Source organism: Lingula anatina, chromosome 1, assembly GCF_051362555.1.
Source record: "Lingula anatina isolate TDL-2025a chromosome 1, LinAna3.0, whole genome shotgun sequence".
In the NCBI taxonomy this organism is placed as follows: Eukaryota; Metazoa; Brachiopoda; class Lingulata; order Lingulida; family Lingulidae; genus Lingula; species Lingula anatina.
Window position 1 is genome coordinate 46,914,244 of NC_141767.1, and position 20,267 is coordinate 46,934,510.

The window sequence follows — 20,267 nt, forward strand, 5'->3', positions numbered from 1 at the left end:
GTGCGAATATGCCAAGATCCTACTGAATTTGCAGATGAAGTGGCTGAAAGTGTCTAGGAAGCATGCGAAATGGTTAGATTCTGCCGCCTAAAGGATTCTCAGAGCTGTTGCTCTAGCTTGTCACATTCATCCTCCCTCAAACGCCAGGAATATCTGGTAGGTCTAACGCCAAATGTGCCTCACGTAATAGTCTGGGAGGCTAATTAATAAATTTAAGGGGGCCTAATTTGAAATATATAATGAAAATAAAAAGCTAAATGGATGGTAAAAATGGGCCCATATAGGCAAAAGTATATTAGTTTAAGCGGAAGACGAGATTGGCTGTTTAAGAATTGAAACTTGCCATGAAGCTAGGTTCAAAACTTCTAAAAACTTCAGTATCAAAAATGAAAAGTTTCATTGGAGATTATAAACTTTATAACTGACATAACCCTTTTGAATTATGTTTAAATACTGTAAAAATGTTAGAGTAACCATACTTCAACTGTCATTCAACCTTGCCCGGTCTGTAAATCGATATTTTTCTAACAACAAAATAATACCTCCTAAAACATATATATGGATCTCGAATAAACAGGGTGTCGGTTTGGTTAAGTGCGTTAGATGAACCCTGCAGAGGCAAGATAACAAAAGCTAATTGCGATAGCTGAACATAAATGTTATCAGAGACTTCGACAAAAATATCTTCTGGGCTGGGAACATGAGCTCACCAGTGGATAACCTTCATAACAGTATAATTTTTGCGTAAGTGACCTATGATCAAATGCTGATTGCCATGATACGAAGTTCAGGAAAAAATGGGCTTCGACACACTTGTTTACTTCTACTAAAATATTCCAACTGTTCAGTTTCTTTCTCAATTTGAATTTGAAAGCTATAATATACAACATATGTAACACAAATTAACAAACAAAACATCGATATATAAATACAACAATGGGTAAAAAAAACAACAGAGTAATCGCACGCGCGCGTATGTGTGTGAGTATGTATGTGTGTGTGCATAAAGCACGCATGTACTCCATTTATCAGTCTTCATACTCACCGACATATCCCGCGTGAAAACATCTAAATATACTCTATGTATCTCCTCTGAATACTACATGAAAACGATCTGGCGAGAGAGTATTATATATAAACTTTGGGAAACCACTTGACCTACGTACAGCACTAAATTTAAGCTTATTTTTAAAGGCGCCAAACAAAGGAAAAAGTAAATATGTATTTTGCGTCTGTTGGTGATGTCTCAATGAGTTCTGTGGCATAAAACGTTGATCCGATTATATGAAAATATAAGATGGCTAATAAAATGAAATACAGGCCTTATTGGCTGCCTGCATAGCCCTGATAGTCTATAGGCCCACCTTGCTCAGACCAAGGGGGTTTATACCTCTTTGTTGGGTATAACTCTTGTGTTTTTTTTTTTCAAAAGAGGTGAAGATTCCTTAAATATCAATATCATACATATTAGTTATTTTGTTCTTCACGAATCTGTATCATTTCGTAAACAGGTATGTTGTCTCTGTTACATCTCTGTTATAACTTGACAGAGAAAGGGTATCATGATCTCAGAGTAACTTGAAATCCAAGAAACATCATTTATAATTAACGAAGAAGAAAAGTTTACGACAGAGGCAACCACAATCTGTGCAAATGCATGACTTAGTTCGATAGGGGCTGGACTTGGTCTTTGGTATACTGGCTCTTGATTAAATAAAGGAACTTCTCATTATTGTAATGCCAGTAATTTGTTAAGGTGGACATTTATTTTCGAAGAAAGTGTCCAAATTTAAAAAAAATAAAAGTAACAAATTTTGAATTTGTTCGGCAAAGTTTTATTCCAAAGCATATGCATTTTAAGGTAATACATTATAAATGAATTATAAAGTTGAAGGGGTAGTAAAAAAAGGAGGGGTGCCATGAGAATGATTTTAAGATTACTCTCCACATAAAATGTCATCACAATTATACATTTCGAAACTTGGATTTCAATTAATTATTTTGGTGCCTCATTTTGTACATTATTTAAAACGAAGTTTCATTTTAATTGCGAGTCATCAGTGGACAACTCATCTAGGACGTACCTTTCTTGGCCAGAGGTCTAGAATAAACCAATATCGCTTGGACGATATAAACAATTTACAAGAAACACATATTCCATATACTGTATCTTCTCCTTTTATAAGCAAAATAATATAATCGACCCGGCAACGAATTAACACTAACACTATTGAAACTGGCTATTGTTGTCTATCTTAAATTTCTTCAGAGCGATTCTTACATAAAAATTACTTTACCACTAATCTTGGGAAGTTTTGAGTGCGTTATCTACCAAACACTTTTCAACGGTGTCTGCATTTCAAGCCTATTTCTATTTCAGCCATAACTAAATTTGCGCGGTTCAGGACATTAAGCGAAAAAGAGAAAAAGTACCAAAGGCAATCGCAGCCCATGCAAAATGCACGTGTGAGGCTTTGCTCGACTGGGGCTGGACTTGAGCGTTTGGGTTGGGCTTGGTCGGATCGAATTTCATAACCATGCAATTATTAGAAGTTTCATAGGTGAAAGCTTTACCCCACATTCTTTCACAAAGTCCCTGGCCATTTTTGTACATGTCAGCGAAGGTGCGACATCGGGACAATGTTGGGCAGTGATTTTCGCCTCTACTGAAGTCGAAGTCAGCGAGCCAGTCCACAACACAAGTAAGGTCATTCTTACAGGCCTCAAACCAGTCGTTACAATACTTGGCGCAAATGGGAATTCCTTTGACGTCGCCTTTCGTTGCAGCCGGAAAGCGTACCAGGGCAGGTTCACACTGGTAAAAACACTCTTCGTCCTTGATATATGATTCGCAGGCTTGGGACAGATTACCGCATCGATCCCAGTGAAAATTCCAGAGGTTTTTGGCTTTGTGTGTGGCGATCTCCTTCGTCAAGTTGGCAAAGCAACAAGATGACTGTTTCCAAGACAAACATTCAACGTAGTCAGTTCCCTCTGGTGATGGTTTATCTTTGTGATGGGGCCCCTCCAAGCACTTTTCGTCAGCTGCGACGAGCACAACTATAGCAATAAAGAGAGTCTGCCAGGTCATAGTTGCCTGTAAATATAAAGTTTTCTTTTGTTACAGCAATAAAGCTTTATGTTGAATACAACCAATGTACAACTCTTAGTATGGCTTATGTTTCAGACATTTTACTAAGCTTAGTTTAGGCCAAAAACACTTTTCTCGTTGCTGCGTGCGTCACGTGAAACCTAGCGCAATATTTACTCCATTTTTTTGTTTTTCGTCGCAGAAGGCGAGTGTAGGAGAGTGGTATATTGGACCCAGCAGTGCAGCAATGCGAAATGTTTGGTGGCACTGCCGATCGTAGACCGGTATATGTCGGCAAGAGGTTATTTTGAAGTAAAATCGTAAATTAAACCTTTGAAAGTTTACCGTGACATTCAGGTCCTTGGCGATGAATTATTGTAGGCCTATATGTTCATGTAGTTAACGGATTCGTCGGACACCATACTAAACGATATATATATATATATATATATATATATATATATATATATATATATATATATATATATATATATATATATATATATTAACGATTTTCATCATGTACTGGTGTAAATATACAGTTTAACGAAGACGAGTGACATGGGATGCAAAAACCATTGTTTGGACCGTGGGCCAGAACTGACTAGACGCCATTATGCAATTTCTGATGAGACAACGCGAGTGGACACGGGGTAGTATGGAGAACATCATCCACTTCTTATCTGCCAGAGAATATGCATTTCTTCGCAAGACAGTTCACTTCAATAATAAATTATGTTTACATATTTACCCACCGATGCCGATAAAATTTAAAAGACGCCTCCATATGCCATGTTTATAATTCCTTTGATTAGATAAGGTGTTGTGAACAAATGATAAGAGTGCTTGGCAGTCGGATATTTCACAAAAGCCATTAAGATGTACATTTTGTATCTAAGGACCTGCACCAAACTGTAAAAACTGTATAAAGCAACTCAAAAATGACATGGAACACATGGTGAATTAGGAGAAAACAAACAAAAAATATATATCTGGATAAATGTAAACCTTTTTTCGTTGTCGCACTCTCCTTCAAATCCGACGAAATTTCGTTGTAAGACTTGGGGCTATCTCGGATATTCCCCATTAAAATTAACACCCGTGTACAGGGGCTTGCAATATAAATATATATTATATATGGAATGACACCTTGAGGGGAGGGTACACTCAGTCTCTGACCACAGAGTCCGCTAGAAGTCTGTTACAAAATTATTGTATCACCTATACCTTAATTTTGCATACTATTTTAGAAGCTCCTGATATCAGAGGGTAAAGGGAGAGGTCGCATTCAGGTGAAAACGGAGTATTTTTCATATTGTAAAGTTATTACAGACTGGTGTAATTTTTTGTAAATTTATTTACTTACTTGTTTTCTTCTCCTGCTACCTCTGCTATATCTGCACTGTAGAGAGGTCTCTGGGTTGGGAACAAATCCAATCGTTTTCAAGTAACTGAGTGATCAGCGTGACCCAAACTTCAGTGACTGTCCTTGGCCAGCACGAACTTTGATACGTTAAGCCAAACAATTTGACAAGATGATTAATGAGGACGACAGACTTGAATTTTAAGGAAATCAGTTTTTGTGACTATTTTGTTATCATTATATTTTTGAAGGGAAAAGAAAATGCATTTGGCATAGTGAGTGGGAAAATTGACTGCTTTTTTTTTTTTTTTTTTTTTTTTTTTTTTTTTTTTTTTTTTTTTGCTCAAAAATTTGTGGATAAGACATTTCCTTACACTCTGCAAAAATATTTTAAATTATAAGACAGAAAAATTCTAAAAAAAGCGAACTTAGCTGTTATGACCGTTAAACATCAAATATTTGAAAATCAAAGACATGCAGCTGGTAGACAGATGAATCTTACATGTACAACCTAATTTTAATGTCCAATCGAAGTCGATCGAGCAACGCCAATACGCGAAGAAATAAGAACAAGACGGCAATTCAACAAAGGAAGCAAAATTATCTATTGTACTTCCTTGATACAATGTTGTATTGTGATTGCCATGGTTCATAAGATAAGAAGGAAAAGCAACGTTTGTTTTTGCTCATCAATCTGCGTTTTATTGATAGTTCATCCGATTGGTTATGTGCCTTTTAAACGAAGAAAATCAAAAAATTCTTCATAAAAGTTGTACCCAAATTCAGTACCCCCACCCCCCACCCCCGCGTGCACGAGGCAGAGCAGACTGCATTTGGGGAGCTTTCTGACTTTCAATTTAAGCATAAATTTCGATGTTACTAAAAATCTGACACCCAGTATTCAGACCAAAGATGCTGAATCGCAGACATTAACTTCGAAAAAAATGTACAAACAACAGTAATTGGTTAATGAAAAGTTACCATATCTCTCAAATTTGTGTTTTGAATTTCAAATAATTATTTTTGGTCCCATTTCGTTTTATTTTGCCAGTTATCAGTGAAATAAACAGCTGTGATGTCAGTCATACCTAATTTGACAACATATTTTGAAGGGATGCATAAACTGTAGTATAAATATATCAAAAGTGATCGAACCAGACAACTCGTTAAATGCTCTAAAGTGCAATAACACAACATTACTATAGCACGATTGGCCATCATGTACCGGTAGTATACCACATTTTTTAAAACTGTCACCGATTCTAAAAATTTCGATTGGAAATTCATATTCAGTTTCAAACTGGCTTTTTTTAATGTAAAAAAATCAAATCAAACATATATGTCTGATCCTATCACTGTCTGGCTTGATTCGTTGACTTTAAGCGGGCGCATGTATGGATGGTATGACTGGCCCTCAACTTAACAAATGCCTCTCATCCATGGATTTTTTCAGCCTACGACCTTTATCGCTCGACCATATATATATATATATATATATATATATATATATATATATATATATATCGGGTATATATCGTTATACTGTGCAGAATCGAAAGAAAATAGAAATTATTTAGTGTAAAACAAACAAACAAAGCCGCAACATAAAAACAAAACAAACATTCCACCAGTATACACCGATGTCGATTGAACAATATGTTAAAATATTAAACACATTCCATATATCTTCTCCTTTATTATGCAAAAGAAAATGAAAGAATAAAACCATGTTAGCTAAACGCATAAAATCCACATAACCTTAAAAATGATAAATCAAAGTTAAGTTTAAATACATAGTAGAATTTATCTAATAAACAAAGTAGAACGTGCATTCACGTTTGCAGTCCGGTAAACAATAAAACATTTGAGATTTCAAATAAAATGCTACCTGCAACGAAGACAAAATGAGATTGACACAAAACCACTGGATCACCTGTAACCAGGGCTTCGCCGATAAAACTGGACAACGTCATTGTTAGGAGAGTCATATTAATATCTATGTCAAACCTGTATTAAAGCTCTTATTTTTCCAAAATGCATGTGGCATTAAACCAAACCACTTGAAATTAAGAAAGTGCACTATCTAACGAAGAAGAGAGAAAATAACAAAGACATTTGCAGCCCATGCAAAATGCAAGCGCGAGGCTTTGCTCGATTTGGGCTGAACTTGCGCGTTTGGATTGGGCTTGGTCGAATCGAATTTCATAACCATGCAGTTATTAGAAGTTTCATAGGTGAAAGCTTCCCCCCACATTCTTTCACAAAGTCCCTGGCCATTTTTGTACACCTCAGCGAAGGTGCGACATTGGGATCCTGTTGGGCAGTGATTCTCACCTGTGGTGTAGTTGAAGTCAGCGAGCCAGTCCACAACGCAAGTAAGGTCATTCTTACAGGCCTCAAACCAGTCGTTACAATACTTGGCGCAAATGGGGATTCCTTTGACGTAGCCCTTCTTTGCAGCCGGAAAGCGTACCAGGGCAGGTTCACACTGGTAAAAACACTCTTCGTCCTTGATGTATAACTCGCAGGCTTGGGACAGGGTGCCGCAACGATCCCAGTGATAGTTGTAGAGGTTTTTAGCTTTGTGTGTGGCGATCTCCTGCGTTACGTTGGCTAGACAACAGGATGATTGTTTCCAAGACAAACATTCAACGTAGCCATCTCCCTCTGGTGATGGTTTATCTTTGTGGTGCGGGCCTTCCAAGCATTTTTCGTCAGCTACGACGAGCGCAACCATAGCAACGAAGAGAATCTGCCAGTTCATGGTTGTCTGAAAAGAAAAAGGTTATTTGGTTTTATAAATATAGTTTCATGGTGAATACATGGAGAAAACGTTAAAAGATGTTTAGTTTTATGTTATTGCTTCCATTAGGTAAAGAGAGCTAAAAAAAACTAAATATAATTTTATATTCTGACTGATGGATACTGCACAATAACCATTAGGGTTCATTTGCCATTATTTCTTATCCCGCCTCCTCTAAATCCCGCGATTTATGATTTTCTCGGCTGATTCCCTTTAAAACTAACATCCGTTTGCACGGTTTCAGGGTGTAAACGTAGTAAAATCATCATCATCAGCATCTCGGCCTGTCATACCAGTTGTTGGCGTGTGGCCTCCACAGGTTTCTCCACGCTTTACGTGTTGTCGTTATGGGGTTGAACTGTAACTAACCACGCTGGTTCAGTGCGGGTTGATGAGTGCTTGATGACCGATTGCTCAAGATTCAGGATTATGCGGCAGGTTGCGCGAGGTTACATTTTACTTGTGGCAGGCTAAATGACCTGACCCATAAACTGAGCAAAACATATTTTCCATAATTCAGTTATGTCTTAACTTGCAAGCATAAGCAAGGAGGCCACCTTATTTTGCCGTTGCCATTCCGAAAATATGAAGCCCGTCTCCGATTTTAATGTAAGTCACATTCAACGCGATTTTATTGTGGTCTCGCTTCTTGTTCATAGCGATATGGTTTCTTGATGAATACCGCCAGTGTACAGGCCTTAAAATACCTTGTGTTTAAGACATAATACCGTATGTAAACGCAGCATAATATATCTATACATACATCAGTCATTTTTTTTTCATCTTGAAAGAATAAGGAAGTGGGTGACCCAATTTCACTGTTACCATCCCGAAAACATATCCTGTAGCCCTTTCTCCGATTTATAGATGTTTAACTAGACTGCATTCAGATTCACACATCGTACTAGCTGTCGGTTCAACTCTAATTCCACTGATTGCACCTTAGCAAGAATCCCCCACGGAGTTGTACCGACGCAGCTACATATAGTGCGATCTGTGAATCAGAATGTGTCCTTAGTCTCATTGAAAGTCATATTATTTGTGCCCCAGAATTCAGTAAGACGTAGGTGTACATGTGCATAACCGATATGATGCAAATTTTTCCTTCTTTTTCTTAACAAACGCAACTGTATATATGATCCCGTACATTACCCACTATTACAAATTCTGACAGTCTGATGAGAATTTTTATATTTTCATTTATACCTACATGCTATCTTCTCCTTCTACCTCTGTTGGAATATATCTGCTTCGTAAACAGATCTCAGTGAAATTTCAAAACAAGTTGTTTTCAAGAAACTGAGTAATCGGCGTGACTCAGCCTGCAGTGACTGTCCTTGATAAGCACGAACATTCACGTGTTAGGTCAAATAAGTTATAGTTAACTAGGGGGACCGACCCTAATTTTAGGGAAATCAGATTTTTGCGCCTATTTTAGTATTTGCATATTTTTTTCAAATGAAAAATATGCATTAGGCATTGGAATGGTGAGTGGAAAAAATTAATGACAATTGACCAGAAAAAAATAAACGCTGATGAAATTATGCTAAAAAATTGCCCAGACTGTGGAAATGACATTCCCTGCCCCTAGACAAAAAGAATTATTAAAGTGATCCGACAAAAAAAAAAAAAAAAAAAAATATATATATATATATATATATATATATATATATATATATTAGGATTTAGCTGCTTTTCTCTTTTAACATCTTATGTTTGAAAAACAAAAACACATGACTGGTAGACAGATGAATCTTACCATATTCAGATCGTTGTCGACTGCAAAATCAGTTGGTTTTTCTGTAGAGTGCGACTTGAGAAAGCCAGAGGCAAGAAAAAGAGTTGAGCAGCCCTGCATCGGAGCAGACGTACAAACTGGACATATCTTTTTAAAAACTGTATATCTACACCTAAATTTTTCATGAGTTAGCATAAACAGCTGAGACCTAAAATGTGAACAGGAGTGCCAGAGCATGGGTTTCTATGCTACATCTTTGATAAATATGTGTGTCAGTAGTCCCAAGTTCGAGTGTTATTGATATTTTATATGGCAAACGATGGTTAAAGAATATTTGTAGAGCGTTTTCACATGAGTGCGTCTCAACAGTAAAAGGTTATTGTTGTGGAGTTTCTTTCATGCTTGTTCAGAGTCTAATCGGTTTAAAGTTTCAACAGCAAATCAGCAGACGTAAAAAGACAACCACAGAGTGTGTAGTTTGTAGAGTATTTTAGTGGGTCCTGATATCTGAGGGTACATGTAGGTTATTCTGTGGTGTACGCCAGAAGCTATTATGGCAATATGGAGAATTAGCGGGATCGACTGTTTTGAGATTTCTCTTCGGAGTGTTAATCATCATTCCTCTTTGGCCCATCTAAACACGTCGATTAGTTAAGGCTAACTTTCTTTTCCAATTTCGAATTAGAAGAGTTGGAAAACTAAGTTTACCTTACTAGGATCCATCAAACAGCTGTCGCTTCTGCGCAATACCTAGTTACCCTTTCACTAGAAAATCACAGATATGACTCTGGCCAATTCATGACTTTTTTGATTAAATAAAATATCCCACCCCTCCAAATTTTAGATATTAACGATAGAACTTATCTATTTACAAAAAAAGTGTCCAAAAAGTTCCTAGTACTATCGATTTGATGATGTTTGGCGTTCTTGCAATACAATAATTTATTTACGCGAATATTTATTTGCCTAATAAGTGTCTGGTAGTTAACATTACTTGCATGTAATGTATTGTAAAACTCAAGAGTGATCGTGTTAGGCAACTCATCTAAAGCAATACAATTTAAATTCAATGCAAATTGCTTTTAATGTAAAAACACGACAGACTCGTCTGACTTGCTTCGTTGACTGACTGTTATTATAGATAGTTGGATTCGGCAGTGCTACCTGCTTGCATGTATTGTACATTGTAAGCCTAAAGTTTTTCGTCATTCTGTACAGACAGCAAACATCTAGTGAGCAACAACAAAAATCATATAGAGCAGTAATGCAAAAGAAAAGGAAAAACAAAGAAAAGCAAAAATGAAAAGTAAGAAGGGTCCCAGTATGCGCCGATATCGTTTCGACGACCGATCTTATCATAAAACATATATCCCTTTTATCTACACCGTAAATGTGTATTTGGCTTCATGACTAAAAAATCCACATAACCTAAGAAAAACGATAAGCTAAAGTTTGTTTTACAGAAAATGTAGTATGTAAATGCATGTTTGAGTCCTGTAAACCAACTAATAAACATTTGCTAAAGATTATAAAACAAAACCTACCGCGAATACGTAAGATGATATTTACATGAAACCACTGGATCCCTGTAACCAGGGCTTTGTAGGTAAAACTCGGCAGAATGTGGTTGTTAGTGAGTCAATATCAAACCCGTATTAAAGTTCGTATTTTTTTTTTCAGAAAAATATGCATGTGGTATTAAACCAAACCACTTCAAATTTAGAAGGTGCACTATTCAGCGAAGAAGAGAGATAATAACAATTGCAGACCATGCAGAATGCATGTACGAGGCTTTGCTCGATTTGGGCTGAACTTGAGCGTTTGGATTGGGCTTGTTCGGATCGAATTTCATAACCATGCAGTTATTGGATGTTTCATGGTGGAAGCTTCTCCCCACATTCTTTCACAAAGTCCCTGGCCGTTTTTGTACACATCAGCGAAGGTGCGACATTGTGACCCTGTTGGGCAGTGATTCTCTCCTCTACTGAAGTCGAAGTCAGCGAGCCAATCCGCAACGCATGTACGGTCGTCCTTACAGGCTTCAAACCAGTCGTTACAATACTTGGCGCAAATGGGAATTCCCTTGACGTTACCTTTCGTTGCAGCCGGAAAACGTACCAGGGCAGGTTCACATCGGTAAAAGCACAATTCGTCCTTGATGAATAACTCGCAGGCTTGGGAAAGAGTGCCGCATCGATCCCACTCGTAGTTGTGAAGGTTTTTGGCTTTGTGTGTGGCAATTTGCTGTGTAACGTTGGCTAGACAACAAGATGACCGTTTCCAAGACAAACATTCAACGTAATCATTTCCCTCTGGTGATGGTTTATCTTTGTGATATGGCCCTTCCAAGCATTTTTCGTCAGCTACGACAAGCGAAACCAAAGCAATATAGAGAACCTGCCAGTTCGTAGTTGTCTGAAAAGAAAAAGGCTATTTGGTTTTATAAATGTAATTTCATGGTGAATACACGGTAAGTACGTTACATGCCTTGTGTTTAGTTTATATTGTTCCCTCGATTTAAATAAGCAGATGTGAACACCCAAGTTTCATTTACCATCATTTCTTATCCCGCCTCCTCTATATCCCGCTAAATTTTCACTTGATATAGGTTTTTTCTAGGCAGATCTCCTTTAAAACTAATACCCATTTGCACGGGTTTGCGGTTCAAGGGGCATATGACATGTATCATCATCATAAAGCTGTCATTTCTTAACTTGCAGTCATTTTTAACTTGCATAAATGAGCAAGTAGGTCACCTTATTATATTGCTGTTGCCATTCCGAAATCCTCATATCCTTAAGCCCTGTCTCCGATTTTTGTATCAGCCACAATCAACGTGAATTTATTGGAGACCCAGACATACACGTAGGCGAAGTGCCTAACTTCGTGTATGTGTATGACGACTTCGTTATTTCAACCAATATACATCTTTGTATATAATTATATACATTTAATTATGTACATCCCCATTATTACTAATTATGACTGTCTGACAAAAAATATGGTACCTTTTATACATTTATTTTCCTACTTGCTTTCTTCTCCAGGTACCTTTCTTGAAATTTAGCTACACTGTTGAGAGATCTCAGAATTGGGGTTAGATCCATCCGTTTTTTTAAACTGAGTTATCACCGTGCCTGAGATTGAAGTGACCAGTATGGAAATTCATGCATTAAATGGGCAAAACTGATGCAGGTTAACGAGCGTGACTGCGCTTGGTTTAAAGGAAATAATTATTTTCGCTCCTGTTTTTTAAATCCAATGGTAAAAATGCATTGCACATTGGTTTGGTGAGTGGGAAAACTGACAATCGACCCAGAAAAATACCTCAAGTAGTGCCTAGTAATGCCTTTTAATTTCATTTATTGTTATTTAATGCAAGGATTTAAGGATTGCATTGATAAATATAACTTGCTGTACAACCCAATCTTTTTAATGCAATTAAACATTATTATTGTATCAAAAACGAAAATGGGAGCGGTAAAGCATGAATGCTGCGTCTCAGCAGTCCTAAGGTTCATTAATATGATTTTTTCATGTTTGTTCAGAACCTGATTGGACTGAAATAAGTTTCAACAGCAAATGTCAGCAGACAAATAAAGAGAACCCTCCAGCAGGATTGTGGGGAGACTTTACCTAACTAGATCTTCACAGATATCTCTCCGGATTTTCACTAGTTATGCACATCTTGCACTGAGTCCAGCGAGAATTTTGCACAACACTTCCCAGTCGGCACAATGACGCTGATTTATTGGACGTAAAATGTAGGTTGTACAAGGCTTTATCCTGATTTCAACGTTAATCAGATCAAGACGCTGATTTAACCAAAGAAGTGCATATTCTACTTCCTTGATCAAATGTTATATTTAACTCGATATTTAAGGCAGGAAGGAAATTATGGCAGCTTTCGGTTTGCTGAATCTGCATTTTATTGATAGTACATGTGATTGGCAGCAACACTTTTCAACAATTAAATTTGTAAATCAAAATTATCTACCAATGCAAATGTCGAAAATATGTACGTCAGCAGTATTGTTTACTACTGATTGTCATTTTATTGATGTAGGAAGAAGTCGAGTTCAGTGCACGTAGGAATGTTGACCAGCTTCGTTGCTTGCTCGTTTTTTATATCAAAGCAAAAAAGTGTCGCAAATGATCAATTGAAGATGGTTGAAGGCCCAGAATTTCCAAGAAGTCTAATAAATCTTTGTCATAATTAATAAATATTCTTATCGTTTTAATCCCATTTAATTGCAAGAAAGCTGTTATCTGACGTTCTTCCAACATCTGTTTCAACGTTGAAAGAACGTAATTTAAATGGCCGCTGGGTTACACTGGTTACATCAACACTCAGCTGGCCTGTAGTACAGAGTACAAAGTCCGGGAGTGTCACTCTCTGTATATGATAGCTTTTATGGACCGGGACCAACAGAAAAGGGTTATTCTGTGGTGTACGCCAAGAAGCTGCTCTTCAGCTTTTACACGGGCTATTTTGAACAAGGGGAAAGTTGAGGTATTTGCATGTTTTAAATTATACTTACAGTGTTCGTGTAGTAGATATATCGGTGGTTTTAAAAAGCTTGTCAATTTGAGTAGTGTAGTCAACGGTCACCTTGAATGGGTATCCGTAAAATGACGTGTCTTCAGTACGGTGATATACAGTATTTGTTCTTCGCGGCGTAAACGTTATACAGGCTAATACAAAACTTGTACCTGGATTGTAAAGACCATTTACTTATCTCCAAAATCAATATTCGACATCAGATCAGAATCCTTATTTCGGCATCTACACCCCATTTCCATAGATTAGATCGACCTACTTTAGATCGACCTAACTCCCTGGGGGTTCACGCTAAATAGCTGTCAGCCGGGCGGACACGAAAGTTAATTACCCCCTTACTGCTTGTAGTAGGCGGGACGGACATTTAAGTCGGATTATCTGAAAGTAATCTAGTGAGACTCCCCGCGGGGATAGATCCTCTAAAATCTATGGGAATAGAGCCCTAGTCTCACGTACAGCCTTAAAAACGACCATCTTCGGATCGGTCACTGCGTACTCATGGACCTCAGTGATATAAACCTTTGACAGGGACAGTTGTTAACTCATAATTAGTGACAAGGATTTACTGGTCTTATGGTGTCAGTGACCAAAATAGGGCTTTCTTCAATTTTGTTGCAATATTACATAATGCTTAGATGCATAATCACCACCAATCTTTAATTATGCGCTACAGGTAACATCGTTAGGACCATGGAAGTTCGAAGTCACACCTTGAAAATGCCAATGTGTCAAAAATGAACATTAAAAAAGTATTATCATACTCCATATAGGCTGGGTCCAAGGTTTACATACATATTTCACATGTTGACTACCACGCTGTGTGATAAAACACGAACCATGATCACCTCGAGAGATAAGAAGTCAATTCAAGAATGCGTTTACATGTCAAAGTTGTCTTTAAATTTGATATGTATTAAATCTGATAATTGACGTTAGGGCTCATTTCCAATGAAACTATCGGTCTACGTAGACCAAGGACTCCGCGGGTACTCTCGCTGAATGCAATCAGATTAAGAGATCAACGCACCTGTTACGGTTACTTCTAGCGTAGAGTAGAATACAGAAAAAGCTGGTGTTTATACGACTACGTTGGAAACAAGAGGAGGCTTGTTAATCAGTTTTAACATATATTAAAATATGGTTGTATTCAGTGAGCCTCCCTGCGGAGTTGGATCGATCTACGTAGATCAATAGCTTCACTGGAAATGAACCCTTAATCGCCTCCAATTTTGTTGGTTTATCCTTTTCTCAGATTTTGTGTCAGCGCTTTATTATGTACATGTAATTGTTATCATTTCCCTGTGCTATTTAGTTACATTGTTGCAAACACGTGTATTTACTCGAGTCATGCAGCAGGTGCTTTGAGCTTATATTTAATGGTAAATGATCTCAGGAGAGTTTACTTTAAGCTTTTATATAAAAAGAAGCATTGAACTTGTATAAACACGTATCTGTTCATTTATATATAAATTTGGTTTAGATTAATTAGACGAGTCTATAATCCGTTTCCCTTTGCTTAGTTAAATTCCTTAGGTCTCTATTTGATTTTACTTTCATTTTTTCATGTCGAACTACTGCAGTTTCTAAACGAGAAATTTTTCAAGAGCTTCTACTTCAGCAAGGACCGTGTTAGTGACCGATATGATGGCAAAGGGGGCCAGTTCAGCGTCCAAACAAGACAGGGACTGACGTATGAAGAAGCAAAATCATGTTATGAGCAGAGATATGAAGGTAACGCCCCAGCCTTGATTCTGGCTATCATTTCTACATCGTATACTCAACACTACATCTGACTATTCAGATTTCCTCTACGTATCTTACTATTTTAATAGTAAAGTGTTAAAACACGCCGTGTCAGGAGACATGAAATACCAGAGAGCGTGCGTTAAATACTGTTAGTTTATAGAAATAAAACTTAATTGAGACCGAAGTGTTTTAAAAGTTCTAATGTGGAAGGAACACTCATGTGAAAGTGTAACTAAGGTTTGTGAGTGAAACGTCTCTTTGAAATTGAGAAAAAAGACCAATATCCTGTAGTTTGCATTCCACATCGGCGGAGTCTGGACTGAAAAACATGTTTGTTTGTTTTAATATAATAAAAATGGCGAACAAAAGTGGAACACAAGGATTAAGCATATTTGGACTTTGCACTTCATATGACTGTAAGAAACACGGATCAGTCGTGTCCACTGGAACGTCTAAGACCCAAACTATTATTAGAATAATAATTGTAATAAAAGTATGTTTCAGACAAAAGTCCGTATTGATAATGGTTAACAGAAAACTTTGTTATAATAAACCAATAAATCTCTCGGGCCTCTCTCGGAACGTGGCAAAATTACTGTAAAATACAGGTTGCGCTTCCTGGCCAGTGGGGCCTACTCCCTCAAATGCATATTTCATATTACAGGAGCCGAACTAGTGTTCGGGAAAGAGATGGCAGTGTATTTGGTGGACAGACTCCAATCACTTGACTACATCCCGAGGGGCTATCAGCACACCTTTCTCATTCGAAGCCCAGCCAAATCTGTGCCTTCTTTATATAACTGTCTCACGGATGAACGGAATGGTGAGAAACGCAGTCAAGGGTTTATTTAGAATCTTATAATTGATATCTTCTGTTTTTTACCGCTAATTTTAGTTATTCAGTATTGTCAGTTCTAAATTTGTCAGCATGCTTAATTTTGATGAATCATCAGTGCATGAAGAGATAATACTTAAACCAGTTTTTCTTTGCTAAATTCTTTAATGACTATCAAATTTTATAAGGAATGAGGCAGCAAAGCTGTCGAATGTACAGACAAAAGGCATCACAATTGACAAAATAACTATTTTGAAAATTTTTTCCCGGCAGTTTGAGAATAATTAGTGACATGGATTCCCTTTACTGGCCTTATGGTGTGAGTGACCAAAATAGGGCTTTCTTCAACTTAGTTGCAATATTACATAATGCTCAGAAGCATAATCACCACCAATCTTTAATTATGCGCTGCAGGTAACATCGTAGGTCCATGGTAGTTCAAAGTCACACCTTGAAAATGCCAATGTGTCAAAAATTAACATTAAAAAAGTAAAGTACTGGTGAATCTCCATAAAAGTTCGAGTTCAAAAATAAGTTTGATAGGACCTTTTTCAACAGTTATGCAGCTTTCTTAAAGCATATATACAATACAGATAACACAATTCGAGGTAAGTTTATCTGTTGTCTTCAAACTTGAGGGCTGATGTATATGACTGGAATAGTGAGTTATGCGGTTTGACACACTTGAAACAAGTTATGAGCCTTTGTAAATGGGGGTTAATTATCTATGTATCTTTTACAGCAACTAAAGAATTCGACACACTGGAAGCAAGCTATAAACCTTTGCATCAACTTTTTCACCTTATTCGAGAGGAAAGTGGCAGAGTGCCAGTACTCATTGATGCAGATGATCTGTTACAAAATCCAGGTTTGTAGCCTTTTTTTAAATTTAAGTTTGTAATTTTTTGATACCAAAGGTATTTAACAATTTCTATAAACACCTATAAAACCGTTTAATTGTCATGAAATTAACAATACTCAAAAAGTATTTTATGGTATTTGTTTGATAGTGAAATTTGAAATAATAGAGTATATAATGGGTTTGTATGAAAACAAATAAGAAATAAAACTGGAGGATCTTAAATTTTTTATTTAGATGCCATCATCCGACAATACTGCAGAAGAACAGGATTAACCTTTCACAAAGAGATGCTAGAGTGGGACTCCGGTGCTGTGCCAGATAAAACACATTGGCATCGGTGGCCAGGGTGGTATGACACCCTTCTGAAGAGCTCAGGGTTTAAGAAACAAGAAGAAATAGGCCACACCATGGTAAAGGAACTGCCACAGGACATACAAAAATGTATCGAAACCAATATGCCTTATTATGAACATCTACTTAAATTCCGACTTATGCCAGAGGTGAATGATGATACGGATGAATAAAAGTGTCCATGTGGTGAGCCTTCCAATGGTTTTGGGAAAACACTGGTCATATTTTATGGGCACATTGGAAACTGAGAAAGCCAAGAAATGTCTGCATAACTCTCTGCATAAATAATTAAAATGGACTTGTGAATCCATTGGTAACATTAGCTAGATATTGAATGAAGCTGATCATATTAGAATGGTACAGCTTTGACTCCCGTTCACTTAGGGCGCATTCCCATAGATTTTGGATCGATCTATCCTCATGGGGAGTCTCACTAGATTACTGTCAGATAATCTGGCTTAAATGTCTGTCCTGCCTACTACATGCTGTAAGGGGGAATTAACTTTCGTACCTGCTCGGCTGACAGCTATTTAGCCTGAACCCCCAGGGAGTTTGGTCGATCTAGTTGGATCGACCTAATCTCTGGGAATGGGGTCTTAGGTACTGGTTTAAAATTTGCACATTAAAATCAGATCATCCAGGACGACTCATACTTGCCATGAAAACAGTATAATAGTCAATACTTTGTAGTTTAAAAAATCTTCAATATTTATTTGCACTTTTGTAACTTTGCAAACACAACAATAAGGAAAATATAACAAAAAATCTTTGGCTATATTACATATTATTGGTGACATGTGTACAGTGTAGATGCTTGTAAAAATATAATCTTGCTTGGGACATTGATCGCAGTGATAAAGACACAGGGGACACAACAAAGATACTCTGTATAAGGTTACATACTTCATTCATGATAACACTTGATGTGCATATTTTGAATTTTTCACTTGGATTCTGTATCCACACATGAGAAAAGATTGCCGAAATTGAGAAGTCCTCATTGTTAATGTCATTGTTACGTAATTGGCAATAATAGTGCATTCACATCAAGAACAAAAGTAACAATGGTATCAAATTACCCCAGTGCAAGTGAACAAAGGACCTCTGACAAAGCCCTGAAGAAGTTGGTACAGCTACAAATCAACTCAACCCCAGCATATATACTCACAAAATAATCTTGATTTCATATGTGAACATCCCTGCTTTTTTAAACATGTACAAGACACACTGAAATCTGTCATGTTTTCAATGTCTAATAGAAGTAAAATTTTTAATTTAAAATAATACTAATAATAGAATTAAATGAATTTGAACTGAATACTCATGTGCATGTGAAAAGAAAAGTACATAAATGTGAAAACAGAAGCAAGATTATTGTTTTAAAGTTCATGTCCATAACTTGAATTATCTCAAAGTTAACAATGTCATGATTATATTTTTTATATATCCAAGAAAAATGCCAAAAGCATGTGTCCATCCCAAAATGCAGGTAAAGTTAGTTATACATCTTCAGTCCATGATGACATGAGGGCACTTCTCTGCATGCTGATCAAGTGCCCCTTTTTCATAGGCAAATTTTCTTAATTGCTGAATTCTACACGTGGTCATAGTTCACCAAATCCGATTTCGAGTACTGATAGAATCTTTTAATTTCAAATCCAGTTCCCATTTATGAATTTAAAATTACAAGAAACAAGTCTGCATAAACAGACCAATACACCCCTTCATCCAACTATCTTCTCCATACTTAATTCCTTTTATCCTCAGGTAATATGCTAGTTGTGTTTCACACCATACATTCACTAAATTACAGTGCTTCCAAATGTGATAGATGGGATAAGAAATTCACCTCAAAAGTGATCTATAAATCCCATGGTTATCAAACCACCAAAATAAATGTGACAGAAATTACTCATCAACCATATAAATATTGGCTTAAAACACTGTATGACTACACTACAAACAAAGGAGTCCTCAAAAAACCACCAGATATGCTCAACCAAAATTAAGTTACAGGAACAAGATTCTGTCTTCTAAGAAAAGTTTATTTTTATTTTAAGAGGATTTAAACAGATTATAAATACTTAAGTTGTATATTTTTGGTACATGGGATATAAGCTTTATGATATCAACAAAAAGAGCATTTCACCATATAAACTCCCGAATGACTCTCCACAAACTATTCTTTAACAACTCCATTTCTACAATTACTGAATTTAAACAACAGTCAAATATAAATATAAGTAAACCTTATCTCAACATATAAAAATTACTTGATAAAAGTCTTGACAGGAGTCACATTAAAGTAAAATATTCCAACAAGTAATGTGAAACTTTCATCATCTATATAGAAGTTCCTTCATGGGAAATTAATTATAAAATGTAAAAAAACAGGACCAAAAAAGCAATCTTACCACATTTCCTACACTAAAGCGCTGCATATACAATTCCTGTCATAGACCATATTATATCTAACACAATAAATATTTTCTTAAGTTAACATATAATAAAGCATTTCTATGACATTATAAGCACTGAGTGCTCTGATCTGTAATCTTTATTATTCTAGGTGGTAAATTAAGCTTTTGGTCACTTCAGTACAATAACTGACTTGATTGCAAAAATAAAACACTGTACTAAGCCACTATACCTAATGTTAAAAAAAGTTATATAAATGCATATATTAAGTGGAGACTGGGGGTAAAAACTGACATTATAGAGAATATAATAAATTTCCCCCCTGCCCAAATGACATTTCCCACAGTTCACAAGATACAGGTGAACAGGCCACTGACTGGTCAAAACATTTTCAAATTGGGGGATACATATTAAAGTGGAGGCAAATAAAAGAGAAGGCAAACACCAAAGCACAAGTCATTCATTCAGTAAAACTGCTGTTTACTTCAATAAACAACTT

General features: G+C 36.6%; 3 protein-coding genes across 4 annotated transcripts; 1 reads left to right on the forward strand and 2 right to left on the reverse strand.

The window, feature by feature from the left end:
* The first annotated feature begins 20 nt into the window (after positions 1 to 20).
* LOC112042114 (uncharacterized) lies at positions 21 to 18,346 on the forward strand. Its single transcript, XM_087001765.1, has 5 exons — positions 21 to 156; positions 15,137 to 15,287; positions 15,967 to 16,125; positions 16,880 to 17,005; positions 17,234 to 18,346. Exons 1-5 carry the CDS (start codon positions 70 to 72, stop codon positions 17,521 to 17,523), a joined length of 813 nt encoding a protein of 270 aa, XP_086857891.1. The 5' UTR covers positions 21 to 69; the 3' UTR covers positions 17,524 to 18,346.
* On the reverse strand, positions 6,127 to 9,190 carry LOC106174642 (riboflavin-binding protein-like). Its single transcript, XM_013556297.2, has 2 exons — positions 9,017 to 9,190; positions 6,127 to 7,224 (listed from the first exon to the last, which is right to left on the reverse strand). The coding sequence occupies exons 1-2, from the start codon at positions 9,188 to 9,190 to the stop codon at positions 6,538 to 6,540; spliced, it is 861 nt and encodes a 286-aa protein (XP_013411751.2). The 3' UTR covers positions 6,127 to 6,537.
* Positions 9,262 to 14,486, reverse strand: LOC106174664 (riboflavin-binding protein-like). Of its 2 annotated transcripts, none has more exons than XR_015332061.1 (2): positions 13,537 to 14,486; positions 9,262 to 11,410 (listed from the first exon to the last, which is right to left on the reverse strand). XR_015332061.1 is itself a non-coding variant. In XM_013556327.2 (2 exons), the coding sequence occupies exons 1-2, from the start codon at positions 11,553 to 11,555 to the stop codon at positions 10,844 to 10,846; spliced, it is 573 nt and encodes a 190-aa protein (XP_013411781.2). In that variant the 5' UTR covers positions 11,556 to 11,943; the 3' UTR covers positions 9,262 to 10,843. The 2 variants fall into 2 exon arrangements, 1 of the variants encoding a protein (XP_013411781.2); XM_013556327.2 differs by lacking the exon at positions 13,537 to 14,486 and adding an exon at positions 11,550 to 11,943.
* Positions 18,347 to 20,267: the final 1,921 nt, after the last annotated feature.

Coding starts and splice junctions, on each gene's coding strand:
- LOC112042114 (XM_087001765.1), top strand. CDS start 70: ATGGTTAGATTCTGCCGCCTAAAGGATTCTCAGAGCTGTTGCTCTAGC. Junction 15,288..15,966: donor TTATGAGCAGAGATATGAAG/GTAACGCCCCAG, acceptor TTCATATTACAG/GAGCCGAACTAGTGTTCGGG. Junction 17,006..17,233: donor TGATCTGTTACAAAATCCAG/GTTTGTAGCCTT, acceptor TTTTTTATTTAG/ATGCCATCATCCGACAATAC.
- LOC106174642 (XM_013556297.2), bottom strand. CDS start 9,190: ATGCTAACTCATGAAAAATTTAGGTGTAGATATACAGTTTTTAAAAAG. Junction 7,225..9,016: donor TCGACAACGATCTGAATATG/GTAAGATTCATC, acceptor TTTTCTTTTCAG/ACAACCATGAACTGGCAGAT.